The sequence below is a fragment of the Dama dama genome, chromosome 33 (assembly GCF_033118175.1).
Source record: "Dama dama isolate Ldn47 chromosome 33, ASM3311817v1, whole genome shotgun sequence".
NCBI classification, from domain to species: Eukaryota; Metazoa; Chordata; class Mammalia; order Artiodactyla; family Cervidae; genus Dama; species Dama dama.
In genome coordinates, this window is record NC_083713.1 from 71484892 (window position 1) to 71498500 (window position 13609).

At 44.2% G+C, this 13609-nt stretch overlaps 1 protein-coding gene across 2 annotated transcripts in view; it reads left to right on the forward strand.

Annotated features, from left to right (window-relative positions):
- STEAP3 (STEAP3 metalloreductase) overlaps positions 1–13609 on the forward strand; it is a 47457-nt gene that overhangs the window by 13366 nt on the left and 20482 nt on the right. For both annotated transcript variants that reach the window (XM_061135698.1, XM_061135699.1), the window contains exon 2: positions 12293–12792. In XM_061135698.1, coding sequence (XP_060991681.1) covers positions 12313–12792 — 480 coding nt within the window. In that variant the 5' untranslated portion in view covers positions 12293–12312. The remainder of the gene's footprint in view (positions 1–12292; positions 12793–13609) is intronic.

A 13609-nucleotide genomic window follows, 5' to 3' on the forward strand; every position in this document is an offset into this window, starting at 1 on the left:
GGATGAGTTTGGTGGGGAAAGATGAATGTATTGGACCTAATGCAGGCAGATTGGCAACTGTGTGCTAGTTTGCAGCTGTGGGTCCTTATATAGACCCTCAGTCACTTGGATGAGGAGCAGATGATGCCTGCCTGTCCCCTCTCACTGGAACACATGTGCCCTATTTGCTGACCCATCCCAGGAGCTGGTCGGTGAGCCTCAGGCCCCAGTGCCCTTCCTTGCCGGCCATCCACTGTGGTTCTGGAACAGCTGTCTGCTGACATGGGGTGGAATGCAGAGAAGTAGCCAAGTGGGCAAAAGCTGCAAGGCCCATTCAGAAGCCAAGAGGGCTGTTTAGCATGGTACCATCTGCCTTTGTGGCTTCCCAGGTGGCTGAGTGATAAAGAATCCGCCTGCAATGCAGGAGACATGGGTCTGATCCCTGGGTCAGGAAGATCCCCTAGAGAAGGAAATGGCAACTCACTTCAGTATTCTTGCCTAGAAAATTCCATGGACAGAGGAGCCTGGTGGGCTACAGCAAAGAGTCAGACACAACTGAGCAACTAAACAACAGCAACCATCTCCCCTACAGCAATAGTGAATAGTTTTGATTACACAAGCCTCACTTTTCTAGATGTCCTGGGGCCTAGAAACCTCAAGTTCTGAAAACAACTAGGAGATAACTTGGGAAGGTTGCAGAATCACCAACACTGGTGTCACAAAATCCATGCATTAACTCAGGAGGCGTCCTTAAACTCTCACCAAAGCACGTTTGCTCTTAGTTTATGCATAGTGACAGGCTGGGTAGCATCTCAGGGTTTTCTGTAACAACTTTATTGAGCTATAATTCATGTACTATGTAATTCATCCATTTACAGTAAGCCCCCCGGTGGTTTTTTTAGTATATGCTCAGAGCTGTACACCCATCACCACAGTCAACTTTAGAACATTTTCATCACTCCAGAAAGAAACCCTGCACCAGTGAGCAGTCATTCTGCATTTTTCCCAACCCCTTCCCCACCCCCACCCCCATCCTTAGTTCCTGGCAGCCTCTCATCTACTTTCTGTCTCTGTAGACTTGCCTGTTTCTAGGCATTTCATGTAAATGGAATCATACAATATGTGGCCTTTTGAGACGGGTTCCTTTCATTTAACATAATATTCTCAAAGTTCATAATGTTGTAGTGTGTATTAGTACTTCATTCCTTTGTATTATGAATGTTGTTCCATTGTGTGCATAAACCACATTTTGTTTATGCATTCATGAGTGGTGGTCATGGGTTGTTTCGTCTTTGGGGTTATTGTGAATACACTACTGGGAACATTGGTGCACACATTTTTGTGTGTATATATGCTTTCATTTTTCTAGGGTATCTGTGTTCCTAGAAGTGGGATTGCTGGAGTATATAGAAACTCTGTTTAAATTTTTGAGGAACTTCCAGACTCTCTTCTCCAGTGTCTGTACCATTTTACTTTCCCAATAGCAGTGGATGCAGGTTTTGATTTCTCTATATCCCCACCAACAATTTTTATCTTTGTCTCTCTCTCTCTCTCTCTTTTTTTTTTTTTTTTGGTTAAGCCATCCTAGTGGGTATAAAGTGATACTTCATGGTTTTCTTGATAATTTACATTTCCCTGGGGGCTGATCATGTTGAGCATCTTCTTGTGTGTTTCTTGAAAACCAGTGAATCTTCTTTGGAGAAATGTCTACTCAAATCCTTTGCCCAATTTTATATAGGCTGCCTGTTTAATATTGAGTTGTAAGAGTTCTTTATATATTTAGAAACAAGTTCCTCCTCAGATATATGGCTTCCAAAATTGCTCTCTCATTCTGCGGGTTGTCCTTCCACTTTCTTGATAGTATGTCGTCTGTATTTCTCGTCCACAGCCAATTAGCAGGATCTGGGAGGGCTTTAATTAAGAGGCAAGCGGGCTGACAGCTGTGATAAATGTCCTGCCACTGAGGGGGGAGATAAGCCTATAACAGTTCTATAAAAGCAAGACGAGACTCAAGAACATCCCTTCTTGCGGCTCAGGTTGATCTCTGGGTTCTGGGTGAGGATGTGCTTGCCTTGTCTTGAATCAGGCACTGCATTTTGGAGGGATTTCTGCCCCCAAAGGACAAATTTTTGTCCTTTGAGACAGAGTAAGCTTTGAAGCTGGCAGCTCCTGTGACATGTATCTTTCGGCACAAATGTGCGTGGAACATCTGCAATCTGTCAGACACAAGGCTGGGTTTAGAAGTTGGGCCATGGAACAGGCATGGTGATCTCTACATTCCCAGAGTTGACCGGGGCAAGGCATGGGGACGCCAACAGACAAGGACCTAGAGAAGCCCCCTAGGTCCCTAACCACAGGCAAGGTCCCAGGTGTGTACCAGGCTCAACCACCCCATGCCCACTGCGGGAAGCCAGGCAGCCCTCCACCATTTCACAGATGAGGAAACGGAAGGAACTTGTCCGGTGTCTCCTGGTGAGGAGATTGTCAGGATGGAGCCTAGAGTTTCAGCCTCTGAGAGCCATGCTGTTCATCTCTATGGCTTTTTAGGGTTTGTTTTTTTTTTTAAGTTCTGGGCAAGAATTTGCATTTTCATTTATGTCTTGCCAACTCCTGGGTACTGGCTGTGGGCACATACTCCCTTTGACCCAGGGCCACGAGCTGTCTGTGGATCCCTGCTCTTCAGCTCCTGGGCCTTTTCTCACACAGGCTCATCTTTCTAAGAGGCTTTTCTGAGCTCACTTGCACATCTTGCAAGGCTCAGCTCAGGCCCACCTCCTACAGGAAGCTGCCAAGCTGCCCTGTCTGTAGGCAGGGCCCTTTCCCAGGAGACCGTGTTCAGTTGCATATTGTGCCTGTCACTCCATTTGGACCCCAGTGTCTGGAGGGTGCAAACTTCCCCAGGGTTGTCAGGGATCATCCATGGGAATGGGAAGAAAACTTAGAGCTTCTGTTTGTGTTTAAATTTTTAGCCTTATGTCTTTACATTTATGTGTGTTTATATATGACTTATTCTGTATATAACATTAGCATGCACAAATCATACTAAAATATACTTAATTTATAAATAAATAGAGCAGTTCTGGTTTGATCCCTGAGTTGGGAAGATCGCCTGGAGGAGGGTATGGCAACCCACTCCAGTATTCTTGCCTGGAGAATCCCATGGACAGAGGAGCCTGGCAGGCTACAGTCCATGGGGTCATAAAGAGTCAGACATGACTGAAGTGACTTAGCACACACACACACAGAGTTACAGGAATGTGCACCCCCCAGATTTAATGCTAAAATTTAAAAATAAAGCTTGAACACAACGGTGGGCCACTTGAGGGCAAGAATTGTGGCATATTCCCCTTGCAGTCAATGAGGTCAGAATTGTTAGCTAAGTCAGCCTCTGCCCTGGGGGTGGAGGGGGTGGCATCCCAGTTGGCCTGCAGACCCTCCAGCTGCAGGGTGCCAAGCTGGCAGCCCTGCCCCCACCCACATCCAGCCCCAAGGCGACACCTTCGTGGGCAGCCTGCTCCAACCCCCTGGGTCTGACGGGTGTGTGCCGCCCGTGTAGAAGGGGCCGTCCAGGCCCTGAGTGCCCACCTCTGAAGGCCTGGCCGAGAGCAGACAGAAGCTGGTGGGCAGGCCTGTGGGCCAGGCCTGGCTCCCAGCCACAAACAACCCATGTTGTGGCCCTGCCAGGAAGGAGGAGAGGCCCAGTAACCAGGGCAGAGACCCAGAGGGGACTGGGAACTGTGGTTTGTGCCAGTTCCTGCACAACCGGGCCTGCGTGTCGTTCTGTCCACAGTTTGAAGGGGGAGGCGGGCAGGTGTGTGTGTGCGGGCAGCAGGCCCCAGCTGCAACCCAGCTGCAATTTGATCCCCTCTCTTCCACCCCCCAGATCTGTAAATAGAATAGCAGGGGAGCCAGCGCCCAGGCAGGGTTAGGCCCTCTCACCTTTGGGTCCCAGGGACAGGCAGCAAGGACTCCGCTAGACCTTTGGGGCCTCCAGGATCCTACCACATGTCCTGCCCTTGCCCGCATCATGCCAGCTGCAGGCCTCAGGCTGGGCACTGGGAGGGCTGAAGAATTTTGAGAGGCCCATGCAGCACTTCAGAGGGTAGTACACATGAATACACAGACATACATGTACACACAGCACCAGTCAGAAAAGGTGGCTCTGAGCTCTTGTTAACTAGTCTCACCCTCACAACAGTCCTTGGAGAAAGATACAATTTGTGTCCCCATTTTAAAGGTGAGAGGACTAAAGTGCAGAAGCACCTGGGCAGTGAGCGCTCGGCGTGGCTATGAGCAGAACCTAGCACCTCCGCCCAGGTGGCTGGCCTTTTCCTGTCCCAAGGACCAAATTTTGGTAGCAAGAAGCGCTTTGGAGGTGTTTCATGTTTAGTTTCCATTTACCCTGAGGCTCAAAGCAGGGCCCCTGAGGACGATCAGTCTGGGATGTTTAATAGGTCCCTAGATGTTCCAGGGTCTCAGGGTCAGTTCAGGGCAAAACGGGGACCAGCCCCAGGTCCCCCAGTCTGGGGCTGTGGCTTCCCTCAGCTTCCGCTGTGTCACCTCAGATCCCTGACGGGAAGCAAATACAAATGAGGTTCCGAGCAGTGAAGCTTGAGTGCCAGCCCTGAACACTTCCTCCCACCTCGTGATGCTAAGTCTGGGGATAAACACAGACAGGATTCCAAGTCCAGGCCTCACTGACTTCTCTTTGGGCCGGTGCATGTTTACTGTGAGGCTGTAGGTCACTCGGGGCTCTTCAAGGACCAGCAGAGGCTGTGTGTGCCATGCAGTTGTCGTTGGCTGCCCCTTTGGAAGCCCTATCCCTTCTTTCCCTGCATTACCCAACACACACACAGTTATAAACCGTTGGAGAGTGGGGAGCATTTCTTACTCATCTTTATGCTCCTAGGAGTGTTCAGCATGTGGTAGTTGCTCCGGAGATGGGAAGGAGAAGGGGAGAGCAAAACCAGAGGAGAGGCTTCTGTTCACGAGGGGACCTGCTTGGGATCCTCCAAATCATTAGCGAACATGAAGGTGAGCTGGAGGCCTCAGCGTGTGACTCTCCCTCCCGTAGGAACACAGCCTGCTCTGGCGCTGGTGTCTCCCGGTGGCTGGGGCAGGGACTGGGGGGACCCCGGGGTACCTGTCCCAGCCCCGACTGGCCATGGGGAAGGCTGGGGTCCCTAGGGAGGGATGTACAGTTATCTTGGCCCAAATCCCTGATGCTGGCCTGGGAATCTCAGGCCGCCTGCAAAGCCCCTGTCACCGCTCGCCCCTCTCCCCCGGGTGCAAAGGCACTGGCAGGGTTACTGCATCCTTCCGTCACCTCATCCCTGCTGCCGGGACAGCGTGGCATCCAGGGTCTGCTTCATCACCAGAGCCGCCATCCGCCCAGTGCTGGCTAAGCGCTGAGAGACCACTGTTCGGGATGCTTAACACACATTGGTTTCTTCATTCCCACAACCCCCCGTGACGTGTGCCATTATCAATTGCAGTCACCACAGTGTTCATTAGACCTCCCACACATACTCGTAGCCGAACGTTTCTACCCTTTGACCAATATCTCCCCATTTCTCCTGGTCACCAGTCTACTCTCTACTTCTAGGTTGGGGTTTTTCAGAACCACGTATAAGTGGGGCCATGCAGTATTTGTCTTCTGTATTTGGTTTATCCCACTTAGCATGATGTCCTCCAGGTTCATTATGTTGATACAAATATCAAGATTTCCTTCTTTTTTTAAGGTTGAATGATATTCCATTGTACTCATGCACCATATTTTCTTTATCCATTCATCCACAGACAGACACTGAGGTTGCTTCTGTATCTTGTCTACTATGAATTATGCTGCAATAAACATGGGGTGCAGATCTCTCCAAGATAGTGATTTCATTTCCTTTGGTAAATATTCAGTAGTAGTTTGCTGGATCATATGGTAGTTCTATTTTTAATATTTTGAGGAGCCACTGTGCTGTTTTCCACAATGGCTGTACGAATTTACATTCCCACCAGCAGTGCACAAGGGTTCTCTTTTCTCTACATGTGTGCCAACACTGACTATCTTTTGACTTTTTGACACTAGTCATCCTAACAGGTGTGAGGTTTTGATTTACATTTTCCCGATTAGTGATGTTAAGTATCTTTTTATATATTTGTTGACCATTTGTATGTCTTCCTTAGCAAAATGTCTGTTAATTCCTTTGTATTTTTAATTGGATTACTTGGGTTTTTACTATTGAGTTGTATCATTTTCTTAAATATTTTAGGAATTAACCCCTTATTGGATATATGATTTACAAATGTTTTCTTCCATTCTGTAGATTACCTTTTCATGTTGTTGACTGTTGAGTTTTCCTTTGCTGTGCAAAAACTTTTTAGTTTGATGTAGTCAAACTGAACTTGTTTGTTTTTACTTTTGATCTTTGTACTTTTGGTGTCAAATCTAAAGGAAGTCATTGATAAGACCAATGTCAAGGAGCTTTTTCCCAAGTTTTTTTCTAGGACAGTAGTACAGTGTCAGGTCTTTTTTTTTTTTTTTTTGGAGTGTAAGTCTTTAATCCATTTTGAGTTGATTTTTGTGTATGATATGAAACATGGGTCCACTTTCATTCTCTTCCATGAGGATGTCAGTTTTCCTAATGCCATTTATTGAAGAGATTGTCCTTTCCCTATTGCGTATTCTTGACCATATATGCATGGGTTTATTTCTGGGTTGGCTATTCTGTTTTGGTTTATGTCTGTTTTATGTCAGTAATATATTGTTTTGATTACTAAAGCTTTGTAAAATAATTTGAAATCAGGAAGTATGATGCTTCCAGCTTTGTTCTTCTTGCTCAAGATTGCTCTAGTTATTTGGGATCTTTTGTGGTTCTGTATGAATCTTAGTATTTTTTTTCTATATCTGAAAAATGTCATTGGAATTTTTGTATAGATTGCCATTAATCTGAATGTGCTCTCATTTATTAGCATCTTCTTCAATTTCTTTCATCAGTGTTCCATAGTTTCAAGTGTACAGATCTTTCTCCTCAGTTAAATTTATTCCAAAGTATTTTATTCTTTAAAAAAATATATACATTTGTTTGTTTTATTTGGCTGCATTGGGTCTTAGTTGCAGCACACACGGGATCTTTTGTTGTGGAAAATGGATTAGTTGCCCAAAGCATGTGGGATCTTAGTTCTCTGACCAGGGATCAAACCAGCACCCCCTGCTGGAAGGCAGATTCGAAACCACTGGACTACCAGGGAAGTCCTTTTTAATGGTACTGTATGGAGAAGGAGATGGCAGCCCACTCCAGTACTCTTGCCTGGAAAATCCCATGGACAGAGGAGCCTGGTGGGCTATACTCCTCGGGGTAGCAAAGAGTCAGACACAACTGAGCGACTTCACTATGGGATTGCTTAGTGAATTTCTTTTTCAGATAGTTCATTGCTGGTATGTATACAGCTTATTTTTGCATGTTGATTTTGTATCCTGCAGCTTCACTGGATTAATTTCTTAGTTTTAATAGTTTTTTCGTGGTGTCTTTAGAGTTTTCTATATATAAGATCATGTCAACTGCAAAGAAAGACAATTTTATTTCTTCCTTACCAATCTGGATGTCTTTTATTCTTTTTCTTGTCTGATTGCTCTAACTAGGACTTCCACTTCTATGTTGAATAGCCACTTCTATGTTGAATAGAAGTGGTCAGGAGCGGGCATCCTTGTATTGTCCCTGATCTTAGAGGGAAAGCTTTCAGCTTCTCGCCACTGAGTATGATGTTACGTGTGAGCTTGTCATATATGGCCTTTATTATACTGAAGTACATTCCTAATTCTGTATCTAACTTGTTGAGAGTTTTTATCATGAAAGAATGTTCACTTTTGTTAAATGTTTTTTCTGCGTCTATTGAGATGCTCATATTAGTTTCATCCCTCAGTCTTTGATTATGGCACATCACATTTAATGGTTTGCCGATGTTGACCCATCCTGGCATCCCGGGGATAAATCCCACTTTGATCATGGTATAGGGTCCTCTTAATGTGCTGCTGAATTCAGTTCCCTAATGTTTCTTTGAGGGCTTTCACATCTATGTTCATCGGGGATGGATATTGGCCTGTAATTTCCTTTTCTTGTAGTGTCCTTATCTGGCTTTGGTATCAAAATAATGATAGCATCATAAAATGAGCTTGGATGTGTTACTTTCTCTTCAGTTTTTTTGAAGAGTGAGGAAAGGATTAGCATTAACTTGTCAGGAAATCTCTGGAAGAATTCACCAGCGAAGCCATCCAGTCCTAGGCCTTTCTTTGTTGGGAGAGGCTTTGGGTTTTTTTTTTGTTTGTTTGTTTTTGCTTATTAATTTATTTTAAAATAGTGACAGTAAATCCATTTTATTTTAAAATAGTGAGGTATTTTCATGAAAATGATATTTTCCAAAACAAAAAGTAATGTGAACAGAGGCATTGTCTTATGTTTTTTAATATCTCCTTAAGGACTGGCTTAATATGAAAGAGCTGGATTCTCATGTTTCTGCATTCAGTATGGGGCAATATTTGGTTGAAATGTATGAAGAAAATCCAGCCTCACAGAGACATGTAGTTAGGAAAGGGAGGAGTGTCTTAGAAACTTCTTTAAATCATTATAGATATTCTTCTTTGCTTTTATTTCCAATATTCTGGGGGGTGGGTCATAGAGGATCCTGCTGCGATTAATGTCGGAGAGTGTTTTGCCTATGTTCTCCTCTAGGAGTTTTATAGTTTCTGGTCTTACATTTAGATCTTTAATCCATTTTGAGTTTATTTTTGTGTATGGTGTTAGAAAGTGTTCTAGTTTCATTCTTTTACAAGTGGTTGACCAGTTTTCCCAGCACCACTTGTTAAAGAGGTTGTCTTTTTTCCATTGTATATTCTTGCCTCCTTTGTTGAAGATAAGGTGTCCATAGGTACGTGGATTTATCTCTGGGCTTTCTATTCTGTTCCATTGATCTATATTTCTGTCTTTGTGCCAGTACCATACTGTCTTGATGACTGTGGCTTTGTAGTAGAGCCTGAAGTCAGGCAGGTTGATTCCTCCAGTTCCATTCTTCTTTCTCAAGATTACTTTGGCTATTTGAGGTTTTTTGTATTTCCATACAAATTGTGAAATTATTTGTTCCAGTTCTGTGAAAAATACTGTTGGTAGATTGATAGACAAATGGGACCTAATTAAACTGAAAAGATTTTGCACAACAAAGGAAACTATAAGCAAGGTGAAAAGACAGCCTTCAGAATGGGAGAAAATAATAGCAAATGAAGCAACAAAGGATTAATCTCAAAAATATACAAGCAACTCCTGCAGCTCAATTCCAGAAAAATAAATGACCCAATCAAAAAACGGGCTAAAGAACTAAACAGACATTTCTACAAAGAAGACATACAGATGGTTAACAAACACATGAAAAGATGCTCAACATCACTCATTATCAGAGAAATGCAAATCAAAACCACAATGAGGTACCATTACACACCAGTCAGGATGGCTGCTATCCAAAAGTCTACAAGCAATAAATACTGAAGAGGGTGTGGAGAAAAGGGAACCCTCTTACACTGTTGGTGGGAATGCAAACTAGTACAGCCACTATGGAGAACAGGGTGGAGATTTCTTAAAAAACTGGACATAGAACTGCCATATGACCCAGCAATCCCACTCCTAGCCGTACACACCGAGGAAACCAGATCTGATAGAGACACGTGCACCCCAGTGTTCATCACAGCACTGTTTATAATAGCCAGGACACGGAAGCAACCTAGATGCCCATCAGCAGACGAATGGATAAGGAAACTGTGGTACATATACACCATGGAATATTACTCAGCCATTAAAAAGAATTCATTTGAACCAGTCCTAATGAGATGGATGAAGCTGGAGCCCATCATACAGAGTGAAGTAAGCCAGAAAGATAAAGAACATTACAGTATACTAACACATATATATGGAATTTTAAAAGATGGTAACGATAATCCTATATGCAAAACAGAAAAAGAGACACAGATGTACAGAACAGACTTTTGGACTCTGTGGGAGAAGGTGAGGGTGGGATGTTCTGAGAGAATAGCATTGAAACAAGTATACTATCAAGGGTGGAACAGATCACCAGCCCAGGTTGGATGCATGAGACAAGTGCTCAGGGCTGGTGCACTGGGAAGACCCAGAGGGATGGGATGGGGAGGGAGGCGGGAAGGGGGATCGGGATGGGGAACACATGTAAATCCATGGCTGATTCATGTCAATGTATGGCAAAAACCACTACAATACTGTAGAGTAATTAGCCTCCAACTAATAAAAATAAATGGAAAAAAATCATTACAGATATTCTTCTTTGATTCAACATCTATCTAGTCAGCTAGGTCAGAGAGTTTTTTAAATCACTAATTCAATCTCCTTACTCATTACTGGCCTGTTCAGACTTTTTATTTCATCATGAGTCAGTCTTGGTAGATAGTATTTTTTAGGAATTTATCCATTTCTTTGGTGTTGTCCAATTTGTTGTCACATAATTGTCTGTAATAGTCCCTTATGATCTTTTGTATTTCTGTGGTATCAGTTATAATGTCTCTTTCTTTTTTATTTTATTTGATTTTTTTTTCCTTAGTGAATCTAGCTAAAGGTTCCTCAATCTTTTCAGAACACCAGGCCTTCATTGATTTTTTTTTTTTTTTTGGTATTATAATATTAACCTTTGATCAGCAATATAAAAGAGCTATTGTTTTTCTAGCTTTTATTTCAATTATTTCCACTTTGATCTTTATTATTTCCTTCCTTCTGTTACCTTTGGACTTTGTTGTTCTTTTTCTAGTTCCTTGAGATGTAAATTAAGTTGTTTGAGATCTTTCTTTTTTCTTCGTTTTGGCATTAAGCTATACTTTCCTCTTAGAGCTGCTTTTGCTTCACTTCATACTTTTTGGTATGTTATACTTCCATTTCTGCTTGCTTCAGATATTTTTTTTTTTTTTAATTTCTCTTTTGATTTCTTCTTTGGCTCATTGGTCATTCAGGAGTATGTTAATTTCCACATATTTGTGAATTTTCTAATTTTTCTCCTGTTATTGATTTCTAGTTTCATACCATTGTGGTCAGAAAAATACTTGATGTGATTTCAGCTTTTTAAGATTGTTAAGATGTGTTTTATGATCTAACATATGCTCTGTCCTGGAGGATGTTCTGTGACATATGAGGAGAATGTCTATTGTGCTGCTGTTGGATAGAATGTTCTCTATATATTTGTTGGTTTCATTTGGTCTAAAGTATAGTTCAAGTTCAATGTTTCCATTGCTGACTTTGTTTTTGTCTGATCCATCCATTATTGAAAGTGGGATAGTGAAGTCCCCTACTCTTGTTGTTGCTATTTTCCCTTTGGGTATATTAATATTTACTTTATGTATTTAGGTGTTCTATCTACCATAATTTTAAATTAATGATGAGTTTAAATCATATTTGGAGAGCTCTTTCACAATTAAACGTGTGATATTACATTGGTCATTATTGGTAACAAAGCTGCAGATAGGCCAATACGACTGTATTGCTGCTTACATTCATACCAAAGAAAATAGCAACTTACAGTTAGAAGTTGGTGACAATTAAAACAAATAACTTTCCCACCCAAGTTTACTGTAAATTTGTAGCCCAAATTCAGGGGCCCAATTTTAGGTCCCATCCCCTGCCAAGTCCCACTCCATTCCTACCCTCAGAGAGTAGAATTTGGGTGTTCATTCATTTGTTCAGTAAGCACTGAACACCAGCTCTGTGCCAGGCCTTGTGATAAATGGTGAGATCCACAGTCAAATAAGATGAGGTCGCTACCTTTAAGCTGCTCACTTAAGGAAGAGCATCAGAGATACCATTCCAAAGTGCAGAATGTAAATAAGCACAGGAACATATCATCTACCCTTCCTGGTAATCTGATAAACCCAATGATGCTGAGGTTGGGGTCACTCCTGGATAGTAACACTGACTATTGCATAATAGTTTTGAAAAGACATGCATAGCATTGATCATAGAAATTCCATACCCTTCTTTCTCAGCACGCTCGCTCTCACAAATTTGTACCAAGGAAATAATTCAGGACAAAGGACAAAGTGGAACACAGAGGTCCTTCCCTCTGCTTTTCTGGAATCTGTGAGCTCCTGAGGAAGGGGCTGGGACTTACTCAGCTTGTGGCCCCATGCTGGCACATGTTAACACTGAAAGGCCTGTTGGGTGGATGTTGGACCATCATGCAGTTCTGGTGGACAAGAGAGGGAGCTGGTAGGAGGGGCAGTCCACAAGCCCTCCGCTGACCAACTTCCTGTTTTCTCTTCTAGCCACCAGGACATCAGGAAAGATGGACAAGCCGCTCATCAGCCACCAGCTGGTGGACAGTGATGGCAGCCTTGCTGAGGCCCCCAGTGAGGTTCCCAAAGTGGGCATCCTGGGCAGCGGGGACTTTGCCCGCTCCCTGGCCACCCGCCTGCTGGGCTCCGGCTTCAGTGTGGTGGTGGGGAGCCGCAACCCCAAACGCATGGCTGGGCTGTTTCCCTCAGCAGCGCGGGTGACTTTCCAGGAGGAGGCGGTGGGCTCCCCGGAGGTCATCTTCGTGGCTATGTTCCGGGAACACTACTCCACACTGTGTGGCCTCAGTGACCAGCTGGCTGGCAAGATCCTGGTGGACGTGAGCAATCCCACGGAGCGGGAGCACCTTCAGCATCATGAGTCCAATGCTGAGTACCTGGCCTCCCTTTTCCCCACCTGCGCAGTGGTCAAGGCCTTCAATGTCATCTCTGCCTGGACCCTGCAGTCTGGTCCGAGGGATGGAAATAGGCAGGTGAGTGCTGGAAGAATGCCAGTCATCCTAAAAAATGTAAGTGGCTAACTGTCACTGAAGGCCCTTGGAGTACCAGGCTCTCCGTGTACCTTATCTCAGCTCATCTCACAGGACCGCAAAGTCCCACTCCACAGAGTAGGGACGTGTGGTGCAGAGTTGTTAATGGGTTCACTTACACCGGGTCCCAAAGCTTGGTGAGCCGGGGTTTGAACCGGAACTCCATGTTCTTCTATGGTGATTTGATTTCCAAGAAGGTAAGGAGGAAAAGGTTGATGGCTTTCTTTTTACTGTCTGGAGTCAAGAAGAAGAGAGATTTTGCTTTTAGGGTTGGACTTAGAAAGAAGAACCTGTTGCAGGTCCTGAGGAAGCAGGCAAGTCCCAAACTTTATCCCGTTTATTCCAAGGGCTTCCAAGAACTGAGTAGATTTCTCAGAATAGTTAACAGCAGGTTTTTCTGGAAGTGGGAAATGGCTCCAGAAAACAGCCATTGCTACATACAGTTGTTGGCAAGAGAGGCCGTAATCAAGACAAGATGGTTTTTTAATGTCAAGAGGCTACCTGTAGTTTCCTGGAGGAAGGATGCCAGGCTCCGCATGTGTATGATACCCTCTTCCAATGAGTCCAGCTCAGATGGGTCCTCTGCCAACTCCATGCCAGGCTGTGGGTGAGCCCACAGGTCCCCAGCCCCTTTAACTGGAGGGTCCTCTTTAACAGCCTGCATCTTGGGACTCTCATATGTGGACAGACAAGGGACAGTGGCTGAATGTAGACTAGCAGGGCCTGGAGGGAGCAGAACCAGCAGCTGGCTGGGGAAGCC